General features: G+C 47.7%; 1 protein-coding gene, 1 long non-coding RNA gene and 1 pseudogene across 3 annotated transcripts in view; 2 read left to right on the forward strand and 1 right to left on the reverse strand.

Moving 5' to 3' along the window:
• The window catches only part of LOC144102029 (uncharacterized), a 167,402-nt gene that overhangs the window by 127,775 nt on the left and 23,534 nt on the right, over positions 1-16,093 (forward strand). The window lies entirely within an intron of this gene.
• Positions 6,148-7,931, reverse strand: LOC144101574 (uncharacterized; annotated as a pseudogene).
• Positions 9,030-13,182, forward strand: LOC144102028 (uncharacterized). Of its 2 annotated transcripts, XR_013308148.1 has the most exons (4): positions 9,030-9,600; positions 10,148-10,205; positions 11,050-11,200; positions 13,057-13,182. XR_013308148.1 is itself a non-coding variant. In XM_077635288.1 (3 exons), the coding sequence occupies exons 1-3, from the start codon at positions 10,103-10,105 to the stop codon at positions 13,148-13,150; spliced, it is 348 nt and encodes a 115-aa protein (XP_077491414.1). In that variant the 5' UTR covers positions 9,607-10,102; the 3' UTR covers positions 13,151-13,182. The 2 variants fall into 2 exon arrangements, 1 of the variants encoding a protein (XP_077491414.1); XM_077635288.1 differs by lacking the exon at positions 9,030-9,600 and having other exon boundaries at positions 9,607-10,205.

Below are 16,093 nucleotides of genomic sequence, written 5' to 3' on the forward strand. Positions count from 1 at the left end.
AGCTTTATGCAAGTTTAGTATATTGATGTCCTTGTGCTTCAAAAAATCAGCAAAGAGATTGTGTTTTTGCCTTATTCTTTTGTACAGCTCTTTTGTAACCCACGGTTTCTTAGACTTTTTGTACCTAGAGCGGCGGACTAGAGGAAAGGCTTCATAATAGGCATCTTGAAATTTTTTTTCAAAGACATCGTAACAGCGACTAGGATCTTCTTCATTAAAAACGAGTGACCAGTCCACCTCTGAAATCATGCGTCGGAAGCAATATATAGTTTCGTCATTAACTTTCCGATAGAAAGTGTTAGCTGTGCTATTAGAAAAAGTTATCCTCGAATGGGGCAAAAAGACAAAAAATGGAAGATGGTCGCTAACATCGCAGGCCATCACACCCGACTGTACATCATTTGGTAAGAAATCAGTGAAACATAAATCGAGAGCAGTTTTGGTACTTGTGGTAATTCTTGTTGGCAGGTTTATAACATTTGCACAGCTGTAGGAAGACATCATACCAATAAAACTCTTAGAAACTGTATTCTCAGTCAATATATCTATGTTAAAATCACCCAGCACGACAACAGATTGGCTATGTCCTGTAAACGAGTGAAGTACACTGTCAAGGTAGGAAAAAAAAGCGTTCAACTTTACCAGACGGGGGTCTATAAACAAGAATTATAATAACACTACAAGATTCGGCAACAAGTACCTCAAAATCACAATCAACAACGGAAAACGACTCTAGGGAGGCGTGTGATACGCCATCAGCGTACAAAAAAGCAAGCACAAGTGGTTCGTCCCGGTGTCATGACAGGTATGCTGACAAATGTATCAACTTCGGGTTCATTAATGTGTACTTGTTGTGTTTTCGGGGCTAGATATTTTCTCCAAGAACGCGTAATTGGCCTGAAAAACGACAGCAGGCACATGGGTGCATGCAGGTGCGCTTGTAAAACTATCATATGTGTTCGCCACAATCTCGAACGTCTCCATTCCTGTCGTCTTGCTGCACATCTCTTAGACCATTTTAAATGTACTACGCTGCTGTATTTATTCCCCGTTCAGAGCGGCGTGTCACAATACTTTTTTTTTTGCTCCGCCTGGTCGAGAGCTTAGTTGTTTTAATACATTGTGCTGGCGGCGGTGAGCGAAACATCTGTTCGTTTGACGACTGACCTTGATTTCTTTTCTTTTTGCACTTCCGCTTAGTTTTGTTGCATAATATTTGCAGGCGAAAGGAAAGAGAGAGCAGAAAGCATGATCAGCAGATCGACGATGATCCTCGCCCACTGAATGCAGTTTCACCTGACGCCAACTCTCCACCGAGTGGCGGTGACGAAACTGCGTCACAAAAGAAGTTTGCCGATGTACGTAGGTTTTCCTTCAAAGCAGCATTGAGCGTTTGCAAAACTGTGAGAGGTAGCTTATTTGCGCAGCGAAAACCACTTCACCATGGCAGCCAAGCCGGTTCCGGGGACAGAAAATAGGGTGCAGTGCTGTAGACACACATAATTCCTGCACATTTCTGCAATTTGTTGCTTTCGCGATAAAGGTAGTTAAGTGCAGCTCTACCAAGCCATTCCTTAGCAGGTACAACTCACTCTCCCCGCGCTGCAATCGCGAAGGAAGGGTGCGCCAAGGCAATTCATGTGAATGCATACACAGCGTACGGCTTGGACAGATGTCTTAGCGCTGCACCCAATTTCTCTTCCTAGGATAGGCAGCGTCTTCATGGTAGAGTTTTTGCTACGCAGGGAAGTTGACTCACGGAATCTTGAAAAGGATCAGTATGCAAGCAATCCGGAAAATGTTAACAGCAGCCGCTGACCTGCTACTTTTTTTTTTGTATTTCGTGCATTGCAGGCATGCACGATGACCGACATGGAGCCCGAATGCCTTTCCGGGGAATTTACGTTCATCTTGACAACATCAAGTTGCAATGTGCCTACACGCGCCTACACGCCTATCTGCGCCTACACGCACGTGCGCTTCCCACGTTCGAGTCAACGGAAAGAGGAGGGGGGGGGGGGGGGGCGCAAAGCCAGCAGACCCCACCCCTGTCAACCACGCTCCACGATAATTGCATCCCCACTTGGTCAAAGTGCAGATATGACGGCTGTCTGAGGTTGTACGCTCCTCGTAGAGCATCTGTCGACGGCTGCATATTGGCATGGCGGTGCGGCGCCCCTGACCCTCGCGAGCTGATCTCTTCGTACACTCTTCGTTGTTACTCGCTCGTCTGGTGGAGACATTGCGGTCGGGTGTGATGAATGACATCGGACCTTGTCTCTACAACCTCATCTTCTCCCTTGCGTCCTTTCCGTCCCCCTGTTCCCAGAAGAGCACGTCCCGCCACCACCGTAGGGTCAACAACCTGTTTTGTCCCCAAGAATGGGTCTCTCTGGCTAGCCGACGGAACAGCGGCGCTCGCCGCTCCGTCTAAAGCCCCAACTCGATGGGCACATCCTACGCGTACGCGCAGAGCGCCTGTGCGCCCAGCGCCGCGTCACGACGGGCGTCGCAAGTGGTGTGCAGCTCCATAGCCTGTCGCTGACTCGCGCTCGTGCGCGCACTTGCTCGTTGTTGCTAGACCTCATAGATTGGAACTGGCCAAAACAGTTAGACTGCCACTTGAAATCTTTAGATTTTGAAAGTAGCAAGGCAAGTTATGTAATATATAAACTGAACTGCAGTTTTAATAGTAGCTTTTCATTCAAACTGGCACGTATTTCAGTGCTTATCGCGGAGAGATTTCCACCGCTTCTGAATGTGGTGAACGTTCTCTGCGTGATTGAAACATGAGGAGTCTTAAGAACGTTACAATCATGAAGTGCTCGTCATGAGCAATGTGCCTGCTTACCTTCACATGGTGTTCCCGGCATTATTTCCGCCGCCACCTCCTTCCAGGACGCTGCCGTAACGAGCTTAATTTTGTGGTGTTTGTGGCTGACAAGCCACAGCGAGCGGCGCCTCTCAACAGCAGCGATTAATTTTTCATTGCTTATTAGGTACGACATGTTTGCGTAGGGGGCTGTCGCAGCTCGTTGACAAAAAAATCAGTCGGCGCGCCACGGAGGCTCATTCCGGATATAGCGGGAACTGTGCCCTCTCATTGGCCACAAACCAGCGAGCCATTTCCGGCGCGTGCGCCAGCGCGCCGCCAGGGCCGAAAATATCTGACATGAACAGATATCTAGCAACGCGCGCGCCTCGCTTTGCGCATGCGCAGACAGGATCCAGCGTACGCCCGTGCGCGTAGGCGCTCAGCCGGTACGCGTAGGATGCGTCCATCGAGTTGGGGCTTAAAGCGCGTCGCCTGGCGCCCGCAAAAACTGGCGCCACGTGCATTCCAATGCCCACGTAGCGAACTTAAAATAGCCTCTCAAGGTCCTTCGGTATCATCAACAAATATAGAAATCTTTTACCTGTCTGGCTTAAAACATTCCTGTATTATTTGCTTATAGAATCTCGACTCCAGTATTGTTTGTTAGTTTGGTGCACCACGACAAAACAGAATACTACTTCATTCCTCTTTGTAAAAAAAAAAAAGGGCGATTCGTGCCATTTAGTGGTTAAGAACTGAAGATCACACGTTGCATTACTTAGTAGATTCCAAAATACTTCGTTTAGAAGACATAATTTTACTTCGAACTGCTGTGTTTGTTTCCAAAGAAATAAAGTCAAACTTGAATTATTTCAATACAAAATTCATTAAACATGACGCATACTCCCTCAGACTCACACGCCCTCATACTCATACTCAGACTCATACTCCCTCAGTTTTTAATCAAACTCCCGTTCATTACACCTTATCTCAGGATGTTAAAACTATTCGTTCCTTTAAAAGTATTATTAGACTTCACCTTCTTTCAACTGTTTGCACTTGACATTTGTTTTAATAATTCCTATTTGCTCGATGCATTATGTTTGATATACCTGGCACTATGGTTCTTTGTTATTTTTTGCATTATTCAAGAAAAATTTCCCTTTTAATAAATGCCTTGGTTTCTATTTTAAATTGATACATGTATCTTTCTTTTAAACATTGCCCGCAGTGCTGCTGCTGCTGCAGTAAACGTATCTCTGCACTTGATATTTCCACTGGGTGGTGCACGTAAGCACCCGATGTCAGAAGCCCCGTGTCAAATGCCCTGCGCCGAATGCCCCGCTGCATTTGCCCCGTTTTCAAAAGCCCCGAGTTCAGAAGCCCCTGGCACGATTGCCCCTTTTCAAATGCCCCTTTTAGTGTTGAGAGGCTGTCGGCGAGGATGGTGTTTTGATTGGGAAGTGTTGGCTTTTTTGTATTCAATGGCTTTGATGATGGCCACAGCCTTGGCCTCAAAGTTAGAGCTGTATTCAGAAAGTTTAAATAGTTTATACTGTGTCATTCGATTCTTTTTTTGTGAGAACGTTATATGCTAGGCCACAGCATGCCTCTGTTTTCGATCCGTCGGTGTAAATATGCAGGTCTGATGGTGTAAGGGGCACGGAAGAGTAGTTGATTTTGATGCGTTGCGTTGGGTGGGTGAGGTGGAGGTCCGTTTTCGTGGTGATGACTGAAGGGGGGATAGTGAGGGTGTGGTTTGTAAAGGAAGGGTTGTTATTAAGGGCGTTGAAAAGTGCGTTTTATCTTTCGAATATTGTGAATGGTGGGTACGTTTGGAAGTATTGGGAGGGCTATGTTAGGTGTTATTCTGAAGGCTTTGGTGATTCTGAGGGAAGCGTTGGATAGTTAGTAGTTTCCTGCGCACTTGTGATGTTTGTTTGTACCAGACTTGGAGTACAGAATGAAGCGTTCAGTCGCCCTGGTGTAAACGTCCTTCAGGTGTTTTGATGCCGTACCTCAAGTGTGTCCTGTGAATCGGCTGAGGTTAATTGTTAGTGTTGAGATTTTTTCTTGGATTCGTTGTGAGATAGGAAAGGAGAGTTTAGTATAACTTTTTCAATATATCGAGGATATAGTTTTTTTTTTCGAGGGGGGGAGGTTACATTTGTTTCCTATGATGGGAATTTGGCATTTGTGTGTGCTGAATGATATTTGTTTGTTTGTTGGCCATCTCTGTACTATGTCAATATTCTTTAAAATTATAAAGCACTAGAACTTCAGCACTTATCGAAAATTCGATGTCAGCGTAAGCGGTCGGAAAGTGAGGAGGGGGGGGGGGCGGCGCCCCCCCTGGATAAATGTTGGGGGGGCGACCGCCCCCCCCCCCTGCCCCCCCTGTTCCGGAGTCCCTGAGCAAGGCGTCAGTGGGTTGGCGTCCAGGGACCGGCGGTGGGGTCCAAAATTACGCCGGGAGCTGCGTCAGGAGGCAGCAGGGATGGAACGCTGGAGACCGCCGTAGGAGGCGGCGCGTCGGGGCCCCGAGCGCACCGGTGCGCACGGGGAGGGCGGAAGGCAGCAATCAAGCCGCGAACCCGTCCGGGGCAGCACAGCAGGCGCCGAGGCAAAGGTTGGACCGCCGCCATCGTAGTCCGCTGTGCCGGCTGCAGGGGTGTTCAGGAACAGGGGCCGCCGCCGCTGCAGCTGACGACGACGGCCCGAAGAGGCTCTCCCGGCGGTAGAGGGTTACCCGGCCGCCGGGTAGGTAGGCCTAGGTAGCGGTACGAGGGGCTCCGACGCGGGCGACGGGGCGGCCTAGTTGCTCCTAGGGTGGGGCGCCGGACGGCGCTGGACGCGCTCGGAGCTCCTGTCCAGAGTCCAAATTGCTGGCAGGAGGGTGGGCCGGGCGCGGCCGAGGCGAGGCGAGTTCGTTAAAAACGAACGCGTCTCGGGAGGAGAGGCAAGGGGCATGCGCTCTCCTCGGAGGACCGGCGGGGCCGGCGAGAACGGGAGCCGGCCGGACGGAGAGGAGAGCGACCACGACCTTTCTCTTCGAATGGATGGATGTTATTGAAGGAAAAAAAAAATTAAAGTGGGGGATTGCGCGACGCGTGCAGTAATTTCTCTCTGGTACGAGGAAATGGCATCACCACCTAGACAAGTTCAGGCCTCAGCGCTCCCGTCGTGACGTCATGCGTCGAGGCCTGCGGGCGCTGCGGAAGCAGATAAGCGCGCGCAAGAATTGGGGGAGCTCATCTCTCGGCGTACAATGTGTTTTAACAAATTGTTCCCAACAAAACGTGTTACGGAACGCAAGTTCGTTTATTTGCTTTTTAGGGTTTCAGCTTTTCTTTTTTAGATTTGTTGTCATCAACGGTTCTGTCATTCATCCGGCTGCAAAAGTTATTGAGAAGGATGTTAGTGCTGCACCAAAGAATGTGTTTAAGCACAAATTCGCACGTGTGTCCATCGTCACAGGCATCAAATTCACACGAGTCGTCATTTGTCAGCAAATCCATTGTCAGCTCCGTGACGAGCTTACGCTGGTCTGGCACTGTTAAAAACTCCGCGTCCTTTGCAAGCTGTTCAACTACGACGTAATTGTGTGCGACGGCATTCACTGGAAACATTGCCGGGAAAACAAGTCCTCCGCGATCCAGCTGCTTAACAAGATCGTAGTTTTCCTCGTTGGGCGAAACTGTGATGGTATTGCTCACTGTTAGCGCTGATCTGCATTTTGTGCAGTTTAGCCTCTTCAGAGCTGTATGCACGGCGTATCCTGCAACTTACACAAGAACGGGGATGATGTCTGTTATCTTTGATAAAGCCGCTGCAGTCACAACGACGTTGAACGAAAGGCGCGGCGTGTCCACAGATCCGTGCAGGTGTTCCCACTTCTCAGTTTTTTCGCTTGCACAGATTTCTTGAAGTTTAGGCAGCGTTTTTTGCAGTCGTAGTTTATTTTCGCCTTCATAAATCTGTCTTAAGGAAATATGATATTGTGCTCCAGCCAGCTGCCTGTATTTGCCGAATCTTTCCTCTAAACTGTCCGTCTGCACCTTTCCCAGAAGAACGTAAGATAGATTAAGCTCTTCAAAGCAGTATCGGGCTACTTCGGTGAGTGCGTGAGTTGTGTGGTGTAAAGCAGTATGCGTCTCTTTGGTCAAACAACCGCTGTCGAGGCGTTTGCTGTGCCACTCATCGAGCCAGTCCAACAGCTTGTACAAGAACTCCAGTTTAGGATCGTCCACAGAGGGGAACACCGGCTCTTGGAAATGGTCGCGGAGTCTCTTCCCTTTGTACGGAGTCTTTACATTCACGATTTTCCACCATTTAACTATGATCTCAATGAAGCTAGCAGTGTGCTCTGGGAAGTTCAGGTTGTGTGTTTTTCCAAGCGCACGAAGTGCGTGAGGTAAGCCATCGCTGAAAATCTGTAGAGCAAGCTTGACGTTTTGCCTTTCAAGATTGGATGGAAACAGCGCCTTCCTTGATAAACTATGACCGTATCTAAGAAGTTGGTCATGCTCAAGGTTGTATGCGTTTCTGATGGTGGCGAATGACGCAGTCAACATGCGCCGCGGTTGTGCTGTATCATCCTCGAATTCGGGGAAGTAGAAACACAGCTGGTCATTTTTCTGGTTTAGCCAGTTCCGAATGCATTTTAGTATGTGGACTGGGTCGATCACAAAAAACAACGGTCTCGAGGAGTCACATGGATGTGGATAAACGATTCCGCTTGTTGGCGGAGATGCAAAGTAAGACATTGCCTTTCTGTTTATCGAGTTGTCACTGACTATGCAGGTAACTCTGTAACCTATTTTCTCCAGGCCAGTCACGACATCCATTATTGACTTGTGCAGAAACACGGCATCAGCTTTGCGGGCAGGGATAATGTGTGCAACTTCCTTAAATGGACAATGTTGCGTTTCGCCTACGACGCGCGGTATAGCCGGCGCGGATGCAACGGACGCCGGGGCTTCGTTCAAAGTTGCGGTCATTTTGGGCCCGTTCAGTGCTGCCGTAACGCCTCCCGCCAAGCGCGTCCAGGCAGGTTTCAATGCCACGTGTCGTCGTGTGTGCGTGTGTGTGTGTGCATGTTGGTGCCCACGCTTGTCAAAGCGCGGCAGCCGGGGAGAGGAGCTCCCCAACTGGGAGGCGAGGAGGTCTGGCCGGCCCGGCGGACGCGCACGTCACGTCTGAACATGTCCAAGCGTCGCCGTATCGGGCGCCTCATCCCAAGCCGTTCCTTCTTGCCCTCGACTCCGAGGGTATAAAAAGCCGCTGCCCCGGACGCCGAGAGAGACTTCGATTTCTTCCTTCGAGTAACGTGGTCGCCCTGACCGGCTGCTCTTTTGCGATGCCAGAATAAACAAGTTGTTCTGTTGCCAGTCGACTCATCCTTTGCCGGGACCTTCGGATGTTTCCAGCTTTGCCCCAGGCCGCCAGGCCAACGCTACCCTTGGGGCTTGCAACCCTTTTGCAACAACTGGTTGCCAGCGGTGAGATCCCGACAACGGAGGCCAGCAGCGAAGATATGCGGTCAACTGTATGCTGAGCAGCACAACGACCATCCGGGAGCAGTGCAACGAGCCCTGTGTGATGACTGCAGCGGAACGACTGCGCTGAATTCTTGGCTGCGAGGTTTGGTGAGTGCGGGACTTTCTTCTTCTGAGTTTTGCCAGGCTTTTGTTAGTGTCAGAAACAGAGCTGGTAATTGTGGTTGTCGTTGCTGCCGGGTTAGTTTGCGGCAAGACAATAGTAGGCAGTAGAGAAAGCAGCATTCGGAGCAGCCATGCACTGTAAAAACAAACCGTCATTTTGACGGCCACTTTTTTATCTATTTTGACGAGCCGCCGGCGTCAAACGGGAAAGACGGAGACTTCGCCGTGAACGAGCGGGCGAGGAGAAAGAGACGGAGAGCGCAACACAAAACGAGAAACTCTATTGGCTGGCGCGTAGGGGTACGTCATGTGAGACGTCGCTCAACGCGCGTTTCCGGCCCCCGCTGTCAAGGAAGGAGTCCGGTTGTCGTGGTTCCCTCTCGCTTTTCTTTGTGCGCGCTGCTTCTGCCCGGGTGTGCGTTCTGTTTTTGCGCCATTTTGCCTTTTTGTGTGCGACGCGTTGGAAGGCCGCGAAGACGCAATCAAGGAACGTATGGGCTGCAGCCGAAAATCAACTGCAGCGGGTAGAGGTAAGTGTTCTGCTTATATGCTTCGTTCGTGCAGTACGCGTTCTGTGAGGCACATAGCTACGAGGAGCACGCTAGTTCTCACGCGTAACGTATACACGCACCGATGGCCGTGGGCCCGAGATTGCCGTTCAGAGACATGCTTCTACGTAAAGCGTGAATCGCGGCCTCATGGTTCAGCCACGTGCAGCGATTTTCAGGGGCTGCGTGCGCCCACGTGTAAAAAAAAACTTCCTGTGAGGAACACTGAAGCGTACGAAGAGTATTGGCGCACGTTAATTGAAGAAAGTCGAAGAAAGTCGTTTATAGTATCTCTATCATGCGGGCACATACAATCGCGATCGAGCCTGACTTTCGGTTACGATTACTGCTACGCGGGCCAAGGATCGAAATCGAGTTGGTCGAGCTCTAGCGCGCCATGCGCCTCTGTTTAAATGCAGAACACCTTATGAATGGGCTTAATGGGCAGTAAAAATTGTCGTAAAAACCATTTTTTACATTTTCAGTTGTAATTCAGGCCAAGACATGTGCTATGACTACCATGCTGGCCATCTGCAGCTCCCTTGAATTCATGGTGTCGGCACTACTGTCGTAGGTTCGTAAAAGTATTCGTCAATAAAAAGCAGACTACTTTTCGTGCACTGATCAGCTTTTTTCTGTTTTATTTCTTACGCTCTCTCTTTTTTGTTGTTCCTCGCTTCCTGGCACACCAAGCCCCATACGTCGGTGTCCGGTGGCGATGGGGCAGCTCAGTGTTTAGTTCGTGTACTGATAGTGTGCAGTTTCATTCTTGTATAGCATTAAGATATGGGCCTAATTATTTCAACAATAGTTATTTCCAAATAAATTCTATTCATTTTTATAGCTTATTGCCTATAAGCCTCAAACAAGGGCCAAAAATTTCTTTCGACTGGCGTATCCATTAGCTGGGAATTATTGAATCAAGTAAATTTGTAGTCTTGTAATTTTATACCGCATTTTCATCCATTTCTGCTGAAATGATACTGTACCCGAGGTGTAGAAAGTGCCTTGATGACAGCAGGATCGTTGGAAGTATGGTTATGATTTATTATTGAGATGCATGTATCTGATCACTGATGTTTTCTCTGGAGTCTAATAACATGTGGCTTGTGAATTCCCAGCATGCAGCTGAAGGGGGGCTGGAAGGACTGCCAACAACTCCGCACCTTGCTGTGATTGGTATGTATTTGTCATTTATAGAACTTTGGCTCAAAACATGGCTTGTACAGTGTATTTTATTATTCTACGATGAAACCTGATTTTGTGTAACTTCACTCTACTTAGTAGGACATATTCAAAACTTAGGAATGAGGCTAGCCCTGGATGAAAGGCTTAATTGCTGCTTCATCTTATGTATGTACAGTTTGTTTAATAATTAAACATGATAACAATGTGCAAGTTTGGCCAGTAGTTTTCCATTCTTATTAGAGTGTACAAAAAATTTGGAACTCAGTAGCAGTACTGTTGATAAGTGGGGAGGGTGGGGCAATCTCCGCACTATAAGGTGACATGCCAGAGTTCATCGAGACTAATGTGCGGCCTTTTGACTTGCCAAAAGCATGACGTTCTGCTAGAAAGCATGAACGAAGCTGAGCTTGGCTTTTCTCATCAATGTCATGGCAGGCTAGGTACAAAATGGAGGGCCTTTGAAAAGTTGCCTCGGTGCTTGCCCAAGTTTCGTTACCTCATCACTATTCCCCATTATTTAAAAAAAAAACGAAGTATTCTGTCGACAAAGTTAATTCTTTTTTGTCGTGCAATATTTGTCAAGCTTTTTCCATAAACAAGTTCTATGTAGTATGTTTACATGAAGCAAGCATCTTCAACAGATATAATTAGTGGCGTGTAAAGCACTGCCAGGGTACCATAAGGCCTAGCAACAAGACCCAGTATGGCTTTTTACGAGTACATTTGAATTCGGCTTCTCTCAGTGTACACATCGAAGGCCATAGAGTTACTCGAATTATTAGATCACCCCTTTAGTGGGTAGCGTTTGCGTGTGACTAATTTTTTTTCCTTGCAGGATCAAGCATGGGGGACATAAAGAAGATCATCGTTGCAGTGGATTCTACAAGAAGTCTTGAGAAGGCCATGGGCCTCCTCCTTGGTGCCTTCTTTGTGTTCAACGTTGCGTACCCTCCCGACTGCCCTCTCACCATGGAGCTTTTGCAGAGGTAAATGAGTGAATGTGGATGATGCGTTTGATAAGCAATCGGAATCCGAGGCAATAGTGTGAGCAGCAGGCTTCTTTTTCCTGAGGAAAGGCACTCGCCCTCCTTAGCCAGTGCCTGCAAATGATCAGTTCTGCCCTGTTCCCCTGAAATTCTGATGTCGTCACATACATTCCTCTCCTGCATTTCTTCGTTCTCTGGCACAGCACCGTGTTGCTTTTTTGGCACACCTGTATGGTGATTTGCCAGTCACAGGCGTCTTTAGAAAGTAGAATGATAAGATTATTGACATAGTGCTGCTTGCCAGCAGTACATGCTAACATGCCTTGCACATTGGCTAGCTCTGGCAATTGCGAGATGAAGGCCGGACTTTTGATTTTAAATTGCACCCAGTTCTGGTATTCTGACACTTGCAGAATTGCGGATTTGATCATTGTCATGTGATGAATGCACAAGCCTGGCAGTTTGCATTGCCTAAACTTGGTCACGTGTCCTGTGAGTGCATCTAGATAACACTTTTCAGTGTTTTGCTTATTTTTTTGGTTGGCTACTGCAAGAAAGGGGCTAGAACGAAGAACCAGATAGGACGGGCGACTGTCAATTATTGCTAAATGTAATGTGTGCAGCACTTTTATAAGTACCGACGTCAGGAAAAATAGGAGCGAGGATTAAGTGTAAATGCAGTTATTTTAAGTCGCTCTACTATGTATCGTGTCCACTGGCTAATGTCCTAGTGCAACATTACAGTGTGTCTGACTATGGGTTGCGTCCACACATGTGGCAAGTTGCCGGATGCCTCTCTGCACTTTTACAGGCCTCAGGTTCCCTTGTCACCATTGATGCAGTGCTCGCTGTAGCCTGTGTACAATCAGCCCCGAGAAAGTAGAGCTCTCTACCTCACCTTCTGGGCACTCAACAAACCTTTTGCAATGATGAATGTCAGATTTCATTTTGCATTGAAACGGGAGACGTGACACATAGGCAGGACAGCTTCACAGGTACTGTCACAACCATTACATGGCACTTTCCCCTTTCACCTGGTGATCTTTTAGGGGCTGGCAGGGCTATTAGCCCCTTTCAAAAAAAATTATCCTGTGATCCCATATTTGTCCAGAATTGCTCAGTACTTGAAATGGACAGGTGAAAGAGCCATCGTGAAGTCTGCTATGTTGGCACCTGAGAAGTTGGCCGCCCTTTGTGTCAACAGTTGCAGTGTAAAAGAAAAAAAATTAAGACATTCATCATCGTGACAGGTTTGTTGATTGCTCAGAAGATTTCAGGTGTGAAATTCTGCTTATTTGTGGCCAAGGGCACATAAATTAGAATGAGCATTGTGCAAATGGTAAGATGATGAGGCATGATAATGAGGTTTTTAAATGTATGCATGGTTGCCACATGTGCAATTGCAGCCTATACCTGGACATCAGGGTGTTACATCAATACTGACCTATGTTTGCGGCTGATAGCTGAAAACACTGAAATGCAGCAAAATGCTCTTGCATAGTTATGGTTTCTAGACTCTGTGTATGGTTCCTGTACATGATGAGCACCTATTGTTACTAGAAATACTATACGGTGTGTATGTGCAATTGTGGGCTGTTTTTACGAGTTATAATAATGGTTACATTTAGGTACATCATCTATTGTTAGTGCATGTATATGTAGCTATTTAAGCGCACTACTAGTGTGCTCACATTTGTTGCTGCCTGATTTTAATCTCGTCTTTCAATTTCGTAATACTGTGTGTTGCAGAAGGTAGTGCAGTTCACACATTCATGGCATTTCACGCGTGTAGGCAGAGTATGTGACTGGCACAGTTTATGGAGCATGGATTTATTCTATCCTCGTTTTGTTTCCAGGTACCTTGGGCAGAGCAACCCAACGAAAGGGCGCGGCAAAGGCAGGGCCTGCGGAATCGCACCAAAGTTGCTGAGCCTGCTGAATGCACTTTAATTTATGAATAAATGTGCAAGTAGAAATGTAAATTTGTTTTTGTTGCATGGTTATGAGGTACTGCCCACTGCAAGTGACTTTCATGTGGTCAGGTTCACCACACTATATATTGACACAGAATTATGTTGAGACTTGTCGTGTTGGGCCATCATACTGACAACACAGTTGCATTTCATGTTGACAAGCCAAATTTTGGAATGATTAAAAGCATAGTCATTTCGAAATTACAGCCTGCTATTACCTTGATGGCCAAATGCTGTACTGACAGTTATAGATAATTTCAAATTTGCAAAAAGTCTTGAAGTCATAAAAACAGTTTTAAAATTGACAGCTTGCCATCGCAGACAATCAGTGGTATAATTACAGTTTGGCTATATTTTCATATCGATAAAAATGACATCGAAGTCAGGAAAAAACATTGTAATTTAGAAATGACATCTTGCTGTAACTGCTACGGTCAAATGCTATCAAATTGACAGTTTGACTGTATTTCACATTGACAAGAAAAACATCAAAATGATGGAAAAACTGTCATTTAGAAATGATGTTCTGCTGTCACTTTGATGGTCAAATGTCATCAAATTGACGGTTCAGTTGTATTTCAGATTGACAAGAAAGACGTCAAAATGATGGAAAAACTGTCATTTAGAAATGATGTTCTGCCGTCATTTTGATGGTCAAATGTAATCAAATTGACGGTTCAGTTGTATTTCAGATTGACAAGAAAAACATCAAAATGATGAAAAAGCACCGTCATTTTAAAATGACGGGGTGCCATCATTTTAACGGTCAAATGCTTGGAAATAGAGCTGCCAAGGTATTTCCCGTCATTTTGACGGATTTTTTTTTACAGTGTGGATTTGAAGTCGTTGCGCAAACCGAAATTGCTGGAGCTTGCAAGAGAGTTGGGTCTGGATGTCTCAGACAAACTCAGAAAACCAGAACTGCTAAGGGCTATTCTTGAGTTGGAGGCTGAGGATGACGAGCTGTCGGAATGCCTTGAGACCATTGAGGAGAGGGAGCAAAAAGAGGAGCGCGAACGTAAAGAGCAAAAAGACGAGCGCGACCGTCAACACGCTTTGGAAATGAAGCGTCTCGAGGTAGAGATGGAACGCGCTCGTAATGGAAGTCAGGCACACGGTGCAGGAGAACGGGTATCGTTCAAAATGACTGACCTGATGCGGCCGTTTAAGCTTGGAGAGGACATTGGTTTGTTCCTGGTTAACTTTGAGCGAACGTGCGAGAAGCATGGGTTCTCTCGGGAAACGTGGCCACAGCGCTTGCTCACTTTGTTACCCGCCGAGGCGGCCGATGTAGTCGCTCGCTTGAAGAGAGAGGAGGCAGAGGATTTCGACCAAGTGAAATCGAGTCTGCTAAAAAAGTACAGGCTGTCAGCGGAGGCGTTCCGTCGGAAGTTTCGGGAAAATGAAAAAGGCAGAAGTGAGTCATATACAGAGTTTGCCTACAGGCTTATGTCAAACATGCAGGAGTGGCTCAAAGAAGAGAAAGCGTTTGGTGACCACGAGAAAATTCTGCAGTGTTTCGGGCTGGAACAGTTTTATAGTCGGTTACCTGAGAACGTGCGGTACTGGGTCTTGGATAGGCCAGACGTTAGTACAGTGGCTAAAGCCGCCGAGCTAGCCGAGGAGTTTGTGACGCGTCGGGCTCGCGGAGCTAAGGACGGTCAAAAGGGTGAATTTGGCTCCAAGTCTGAGAGGCCGAAGTTCACACCCATGAGAGCAAGGGGGGACACACGTAGTGCGGATGCGAGTGAAAGCAGTCCGACCGAACGTAAGGAGACGGCGGCAGCCGAAGCCGAACGCAGAAAGCGGTTCGAGAGGAGGCAAGCGCGCGTGTGTTATACGTGCCAGAAGCCGGGTCACTTTTCGGCGCAGTGTCCAGAAACAAAAAGAGAAGTCGTGTGTTTGTCATTATGTAGCACTGACGAGAACATGAAGCTTCTCGAGCCTTACTTGCGAGACCTCCTCGTGAACGGGAAAGAGTGCCGAGTGCTTCGTGATTCCGCAGCTACAATGGATGTTGTTCACCCCTCTTGCGTAGAACCCGATATGTTCTCGGGCGAGTGCGCATGGATCAAGCAAGCCTTGGAAGCCGATAGCGTGTGTCTGCCCGTAGCAAAAGTGCTTATTGAAGGACCTTTCGGAGCACTTGAGACGGAGGCCGTAGTGTCATCTATGCTGCCCCCCCAGTACCCGTACCTATTTTCGAACAGGTCCGATTACCTCCTACGCGAGAAGGGGCTTTTGTTTGGTGAGGCTAGCGTTCAGGCCTTAACCAGATCGAGAGTTCGGGAGCTCGCTGCAAAGGCGGTAGCTGCAGAGCCGACGTTGTCGAACAATGAGAAAGGGTCGGAGGCGCAGCAAGCTGATATTCAGAGCACGTCCGAACTGAATAAAATTGAGCCTGTAGCGTTGAAGGCACCAGGTACTGGAGAGGAAATGCCCGACACGGGCAAGTTAGAAGAGCTTCTGGTCGAGCTTCCGGGACTAGGCTCAGTGACGAACAGGAAAGACACTGACCAGGTCATTAGTGACTTAATCATTAAAGCACCGCTGTCGGCTGAGCAGAAAACCGAACTACACCAACTCTTACAAGAGTTTCAAGGTCAGTTCTCTGAGAGGCCTGGTAGGACTTCTGTCCTTACTCATGATATAGAACTTACCTCCCCAGAGCCAGTACGATCCAAGGCGTACCGGGTGTCACCCCGCCAGCGCGATATTATGGAGGCTGAGGTAAAGAAAATGCTACAGCTCGGTGTTATTGAGGCGGGTGAGAGTGATTATACCTCCCCTTTGATTTTAGTTGCGGTACCGGGCAAGGAACCTCGTCCTTGCGTCGACTACCGCAGGCTTAATTCCATCACTAAGGATCAAATTTATCCGATCCCTAACATCGAGGAGCGCCTTGAGAAAGTTAGTAGCG

This window comes from Amblyomma americanum, chromosome 8 (assembly GCF_052857255.1).
Source record: "Amblyomma americanum isolate KBUSLIRL-KWMA chromosome 8, ASM5285725v1, whole genome shotgun sequence".
In the NCBI taxonomy this organism is placed as follows: domain Eukaryota; kingdom Metazoa; phylum Arthropoda; class Arachnida; order Ixodida; family Ixodidae; genus Amblyomma; species Amblyomma americanum.

Excerpts from the sequence above, each read along its gene's own strand:
- LOC144102028 (XM_077635288.1), top strand. The coding sequence starts at position 10,103 with ATGTTTTCTCTGGAGTCTAATAACATGTGGCTTGTGAATTCCCAGCAT. Across the intron at positions 10,206-11,049 it reads TCCGCACCTTGCTGTGATTG|GATCAAGCATGGGGGACATA; the intron begins GTATGTATTTGT and ends TTTTCCTTGCAG. Across the intron at positions 11,201-13,056 it reads ACCATGGAGCTTTTGCAGAG|GTACCTTGGGCAGAGCAACC; the intron begins GTAAATGAGTGA and ends TTTTGTTTCCAG.